This window comes from Diospyros lotus, chromosome 1, assembly GCF_014633365.1.
Source record: "Diospyros lotus cultivar Yz01 chromosome 1, ASM1463336v1, whole genome shotgun sequence".
NCBI lineage: Eukaryota > Viridiplantae > Streptophyta > Magnoliopsida > Ericales > Ebenaceae > Diospyros > Diospyros lotus.
In genome coordinates, this window is record NC_068338.1 from 10,665,434 (window position 1) to 10,673,076 (window position 7,643).

At 38.7% G+C, this 7,643-nt stretch overlaps 1 protein-coding gene across 1 annotated transcript in view; it reads right to left on the reverse strand.

The window, feature by feature from the left end:
* LOC127805547 (2-oxoisovalerate dehydrogenase subunit beta 1, mitochondrial) overlaps positions 1–6,046 on the reverse strand; it is a 47,021-nt gene extending 40,975 nt beyond the window's left edge. The window contains exon 1 of the mRNA XM_052342303.1: positions 5,742–6,046. Within this exon, the coding sequence (XP_052198263.1) occupies positions 5,742–5,992 (251 nt within the window). The 5' untranslated portion in view covers positions 5,993–6,046. The remainder of the gene's footprint in view (positions 1–5,741) is intronic.
* Between the last annotated feature and the right edge of the window lie 1,597 nt (positions 6,047–7,643).

The window sequence follows — 7,643 nt, forward strand, 5'->3', positions numbered from 1 at the left end:
ATTGTGACTCTTCGGCAGGGAATAGTAGTAATCTACTTTCCCATTCCTTGTTTATGCGTGAGAAGTTGGCTGAGGGTGTTGTGCTGTTATTAGTGGGGATTGAGGCGACGGGAGTGTCAGCAGTTCCTGGCACAGTCAAGGGGGCGGGTCTTCACCCCAAAGTTGTTGTCTTGGTGTCTGAATTTTAAGACGTGTTTCCAGCAAATCTGCTGCAAGGTCTTCCTCCATTACGGGATATTCAGCACCATATTGATTTGATTCTGATACATCGCTGCCTAACCATCCCCATTATCGAATAGGCCTGGCTGAACATGAGGAGTTGAGAAGGCAAGTGGAGGAGTTAGTACAAAAGGGTCATATCCGGGAGAGCCTCAGCCCGTGCGCAGTACCCGCGCTTCTAGTACCAAAAAAAGATAGGAGTTATCAGATGTGTGTTGATAGTAGAGCCATCAACAAAATAACAGTTCGTTATCGATCCTCGTACGACATGGAGAACAGTGATAGCGACTTAGATTCGAGGCCGAATCCCATTGACCCCGGGGAGAATGATGAGGTTCGTGTGTCTAATGTGGAAGAACAAGCCCTTGCATTCCTAGAACGTTACAACGGTCAATGTTCAAAGAAATAGGGGTAACTTTCGCATACGGTGTCCGTTTTGGGCCCACGACCCTATTCTGGAAAGGTCTCGATGAGACGAATCAGACACACCACTTTACAGTGATGTATCATGGATTTTGGTCGTTTGAGATCGTTTACAGTGTTAAAAAATGTGTTTTTGTGTTTTTAGTTCATTATTTTAAATGTTTCTTTATTTTGTTTTGTAAAGTCCAACCCATTAGGGGATTGTTAGCCCAATAGGTTTTCAGTTTTCACCTATTTAAGACATTTATTCGCATTGTAGGGTTTTTGGTTGCTTATGAAATAAGAACAATATTCGTTTTCTTAGTGCAATCCGTACTCGAACGTGTACGTTGTAGGTGAGCCTACATCAAACACCCCTTACAATAAAATGCCTAAGCTAGCCTCTTCCTAATTTAGAATATTCAGCCGCTTCCATTCACTAGAGGGATCTTCTGCTCTTTTAACCTTCTAGACAGATTTCTCAATGCAAAACCCAACAAATCTCCACCATTTTGCATGAGTGACTTCTAGAATCCGGCTCCACCAATTGCTCTCCTTTAGGACCTACAAAACAAACTGATCATTCACAAATACAAATATGTAAGAGCCTCAAATAATGATGTAACTTAGACATAGGTACTGCTTTAGTGAACATATCCACAGCATTTTCCTCTCCTGCTACCTTTATCAAATCTATTTCCTTCCTTTCAAGTACTTCTCTGATAAAGTGATACCTAACATCAATGTGCTTAGTTCTCTCATGGTGTACTTGATTTTTAGCCAAATGTATAGCACTTTGGCTATCACACTTTAAGATTGCCTTAATATCTCTCCCTATGAGTTCACTTACTAAACCTCTCAACCATAGGCCCTCCTTTATAGCTTTTGTTACAGCTATATACTCAGCCTTAGTGGTTGAGAGAACCACTACTGATTGCAAATTAGTTTTCCAACTTAAGGTTGCATTCCATAGCTTAAATACATGCCCAGTAGATGATCTCCTTTTGTCCAAATCTGTTGTATAGTCAGCATCAATGAATCTTAGTATATTAGGCTCATCTTTTACACTAGCTCTATCATAAACTAAAGCCATATTTATTGATCATTTAAGGTACCTAAATATCCACTTAACAGCAACCCAATACTCCTTACCCGAATTAGCCATGAACCTGCTAGCAACACTCATAGCATGGGCTAAATCTGCCCTAGTACATACCATGCAATACATGAGGCTACCTACAGCACTAGAGTAGGGTATCTTGTTCATTTCTCTCATGCTCTCTTCATCAATAGGTGATTGGTTGTGGGATAGTTTAAAATGCTGGGCAAAGGGAACATTTACCTCCTTTGCATCATGCATTTGAAATCTCTTAATCAATTTCTCTATGTATGCCTTTTGGGATAGCTAGATTAGCCTCTCCAGCCTATTCCTTACTATTTCAATCCCTAAAATTTTCCTTACTTCTCCTAACTCCTTCATCTCCAAAGCTGATTTCAATTGCAGTTTAACCTATGGATTTCCTCATCTGATTGACTAGCAATCAACATGTCATCTACATAAAGGAGAGAGATAGAAATTTTAGATGAAATATGTTTAACATAGTCACAACAATCAAAGGCACTTCTCTTGAAGCCTTGGTTGATCATGAATGTATCAATTTTTCTATACTGCTATCTAGGGGACTGCTTAAGTCCATATAAGGACTTCTTTAGCAAGCATACTTGCTCCTTCTTACCCCTAACCTCAAATCCCTTAGGTTGATCCATTAGAATATCCTCTTCTAACTCACCATGAAGGAATGTAGTGGTCACATCCATCTACTCTAGGCTTAAGTCTAAATGGGCAGTCATAGCAAGCAAGATTCTAATGAAGGTATGTCTCACTACCAATGACAAAACCTCATTAAAATCCACCCCAGCAACTTGGGTGAATTCTCTTGCAACCAACCTAGCTTTATACCTAGATTTTTGCTCCGCACCTGCCCCTTCTTTAATCTTAAAAAGCCACTTGCAACCTACCACCCTTTTATTTAAGGGTCTATCAACCAAAATCCAAGTCTTATTCTTATTTAGAGATTCCATTTCTGATTTCATGGCTTCCAGCCATAACATGGAATCCTTTGATCTCATAGCCTCTTCATATGAAAGAGGTTCATCTCCAACTGTCTCTTCCGCACTTAACAGTACATAGGAAACTAAATCAAAATATCCATACCTTATAGGTGGTCTAACCTCCCTCCTTTGCCTATCCCTTGCTACCTTCCTAAACTAGGAGAATTATCCGAACCTGAAGATCCAACACTACCTAGAGGCTGGAACCTCTCAGAACTTGAGGGATCATCACTGCCATTTTGCTGAAAGCTATCTAAGGTAGGGGAATCAGAATCAGCACCATGCTGGTCCATAGTCAGTGTGCTGATCTGCTGCCAAATCCATGGGATTATCCATGGCAGCATCATGGACTTCTTGTTCCATCTCAACAGCCTTGGTTTTTCCCTTCCTATCCTTTTGAAACTCTACCTTATCATCCTTTAAAAAAGAATCCTCGCTAAATGTCACATCCCTACTCACCAAAGTCCTTGGCAATCTTTCATGAGCACATGTTTCCTTTTCACTCTATCACTACTCTGATGAACTAGTTAATCCCTTTCCTGACTTGGTACTGCTTCCCCCCCCCCCTGAATGACTTGTCCTTTTCTTCTTTTGCCCCCTTGCATTCTACTTCTCAAGCCCTGGCTAAGGCTGATCCTTGCCCCGATGAGCCTTCTCTTGTTCCCATTCACAGGTCCTCTAGATCCATTAGACCACCTGCCTACCTTCAAGAATACCACTGCAACTTGTTAGCCCATAAACCTATTCCCTCCACTCAGTCCTCATATCTTTTGCAACATTACCTTTCTTATTCTCACCTTTCCCCTACCCACAGTTCTTTTCTTCTTAATGTCTCCTCCAACTTTGAACCTCAATTTTATCACCAAGCAGTCCAATAAGGTCACTGGAGGGGTGTTATGGATGTTGAATTGGATGCTATGCATCTTAACAAAACCTGGACGCCTACAACTCTTCCTCCTAACAAGCATGCCATTGGGTGTAAATGGGTTTACAAGATTAAGTATAAGTCTGATAGTTCCATCTACACAGCTCGCTTGGTGGCTAAAGGATATACCCAACAGGAAGGGTTGGACTTTATTGACACATTTTTCCTACTTGCCAAGTTAGTTATTGTCAAGATATTGCTTGCTCTTGCTGCTATGCGTAAATGGGTCCTTGTTCAGTTAGATGTTAATAATGCCCTCCTTAATGGAGATCTTTTTGAGGAAGTTTATATGGATTTACCTCTTGGATATAAGCCTCAAATTCCTGTTACTACTCAGGGAGAGAAGTTGGTGTGTAGATTGCATAAGTCTATATGGGGTCTCAAACAGGCTTCCCGTCAGTGGTTTTCCAAATTTTCTCATACTCTTGTTCAATTTGGTTTCCAGAAGTCCAAATCTGATTATTCTCTATTTACCGAGGGTAATGGGTCATCGTTTGTCGCTCTTCTCGTTTATGTGGATGATATGATCATCACAGGTCCTGATCTTGCAACTATAAACTCTCTCAAAACCTTCCTTCACAGTTAGTTTAAACTCAAGGACCTTGGCCGTTTGAGGTACTTTCTTGGCTTAGAGATTGCTCAATCAGCAAAAGGTATTTTCTTCTCTCAATGGAATTATACCTTATAGCTTTTGGAGGACACCGGTTTTCTAGCTAGCAAGCCTGCCTCTTTACCTATGGTTCCTAATCTTAAGTTAAGTTCTCATGAGGGTGGTTTACTTGAAGAATCTTCTCTCTATAGAAGGCTTATTGGCCAGTTGCTTTATCAAACCATTTCTCGGCCATATATTACCTTTGCGGTTCACAAACTTGGTCAGTTTGTTTCTCACCCTAGAAAGCCTCATCTAGATGTTGTCCATCATCTATTGCAGTACCTCAAGGCTGCTCCTGGTCAGGGGTTGTTCTTCTCTGTCTCCTCATCTTTATAGCTCCAAGCTTTCTGTAATGTTGATTGGGGTTCATGCTTGGATATTGGCTGCTCAATTACTGGCTTTTGTGTATTTCTCGACGAGTCCTTAGTTCCCTGGAGATCTAAGAAGCAAACTACTATGTCTCGTTCCTCAGTTGAAGCTAAGTATCATGCTCTCGCTTTCACTAACAACGAGCTCACTTGGCTTAATCAACTCCTGCTAGTCTTTCAGGTTCCTTCCTCAGTTCCTGCTCTACTTTTCTGTGATAACCAAGCAGCTGTCCATATTGCCACTAATCCGGTGTTTCATGAACACATCAAGCATATAGAGCTTGATTGTCATTTTGTTCGGGACAAGGTGGTTGCTAGTCATATCAAACTTCTTCCTATTCAAACACATGATCAATTGGCGAATGTGTTTACTATAGCTCTACCAGCAACCCGCTGTTTCCTCTATTGTCCAAGATGGCCATTCTCAATCTTCATGGTCCATCTTGAGGGGGAGTAACAGATTTATTGTGCTTACTTGTATTTGTATTGTTCTTTTACTTGCATTGTTAGTTGATAGTGGCAGATATGTAATTAAGCGTTTTAGTTGGACAGTTAGTTAGGAAACAGAGCCTTGTATTATTTAAGCTGGGAACAGCTCTTTTGCAATAAGATGTTCGAGGTATTTTTTACTCTCTGTTTCAATACAACCATTCAAACATGATGAGGATGCTGTGAGAATCTTGTACAGATTAAAAAGCAGAAGCACCATCTCAAATGAAATACCACCACCACAGTCCCCTGCCCTCCATCTAAAAAAGGAAAAAATCCTATCAAACATTCATGAAAAGAAATATTAATTTATTCTGCATCAAAATAAATGTCATTATTAAGATCAAAAGAATTCCAATTCCAATTCACAACATGACTTATTCATTATTAAAGATCAAAAGAAACACGAATTATTCACTCAAAGAATAATTTACTACTATTCTGTTAATTGAGCAGAGTGATAACAAGTCATCAAGCGATACTCCAACTAAGATTTTTGTGAAAATATGAATAAAATGAGCGAACGAATAAAATGAATCCAAAAGGGAGAAAAGCGCATATAACATGTATATACCGAGGATCGGTATCCAAGGCGATGTGAAGGGCTTGATTAATTGCAGAGAATAGATTAATTGATGGCACCCCCCCACTCTCAGTTTGATGCTGGAGAGTACCATTAATCTGAGGGTCGCCGTTGCAGCCGCCACTGGACGACGTCGCTGAGGAGAATGCCCTTGTTCGACTACAAGCAGTAGCGGAGGAGGAGGCGGCCTTAATAGAAATCGAAAAAGACCTTCCAAATCTCCTGCAACTCCGACTTGCCATACATTCAATTCCAAGCAAACCACCACTCAATCCTACCTCCGACCAGAAGGAAAACAAAACGAAGCGGATATTATATATATAGATATGAGTTCACCATTTTTGTTGGGATTGCATTTATTTTTTGTAATTTGAATTATCAAAAATGTTAAATGTGTTTTAATAAAATGTGTATAAATAAAGAATCCGAATTATAAGAAAAATAAGTACAGTTCAAATTAAAAGTAATTTTATTTTATATAATTAAAAATATTTAAAAATATAGAGCGATAATATATTAGATGTCCTAATTTACCGTCGCCCACTACCAATACAATAATGCTTTCTTTTCTCCAAAACTTTGTCTCCATTTTGCAACATATTTATGACCTTTACAAGTAATGAAACCAACTTTAGCAGAAGATCTCGTTTTTGTGTTAGCACAAAGTTATAAATCCTAAAAAAAATTAGTTTGTCTATCAAAACTAGATGGATACACGAGAATGGCATATTCTTCTAATCGACTTAAAAATCGAAACAAAAAGTAGAGGTTATTGTTGTGCCACAGAATTGAGAGATATTTTTAATAAATAAATATAGGTGAACGTGTTTTTAATGAGTAAAACTAAGTGGGCGTAATTTTTCAATAATAGTTATGAATAAATAATAATTAATGAATATAATTAATAATGATAGCAAATTAGTGCAAGGCTAAATTTGTACAAAGGAAAAGTGGCGAGGCATATACTATAAGGGAAATTCTTTTCGCAACCATACGTTTTTCTCTTTGCAATCACTGCAACTAAAATATTAAATTTTACTATTTGCAGCCACATTTATTATTTTGTGCAACCATTTATATTCCAAATATACCCTCCAAACACCCATACTCAAAAAACACACCACACGCGCATCAAACCCTGTTCTTCTTCTTCTTTTTCTTCTTCTTCTTCTTCTTCTTCTTCTTCAGACCACTCGTCAGAGACCACCGTCGACCTCTCGCCGTTGCTCACTTTGCTTGCCTTGCCCACCCTCTTCGTTGGAGTCCCCCGAAATCGCAGAACCAGGAAATAATTTCATTTAACCTAATCTAATTTGATTTCATGACAGAGGCGGTGGAACCGCCAACATTCGGAGCCGCAGCCGCCTCCTTGGAGTTCCCCAAACTCCCTTACTATAACACCCAGTAATCCTAGTGTTATGAGGGTGAGAAAAGAAGTAAGAAAACTTCAAAAAATTCCCTTGAGAATGTGTTAGATCCTTGAGAATATTGGTGCCCTATGAGAGGGGCATTTTGGTAAATTGGATAGTGAAGTCCAATAAAAGGGTATTTTGGTAAATTGAAAATAATTTCTATGTAGAATTAGGTATGTAAGTGAATTAAATCCTAATTTTGTATTTATGTGGAGATATATGGGATTAATAATTCATAAAATGTATTTTGGTAGCTTTGGAGCAAATTCCATAAAGGAATTTAATTATGGAAAATGGAAAAAATGGTGGATATTCAATTATGTGGTAAAGTAAATAATTTTCCCTATATTAGAGAATAAATGTGGTGTCTTGGAATGACACATGGCTTAATGTGGTCCAAGTTAAATGAGAGATTAAATTAAATGCAAAAGAAATGCTAATTAGTCTTTTAAGCATTTAATGTTGAGCATGATTATGGTGA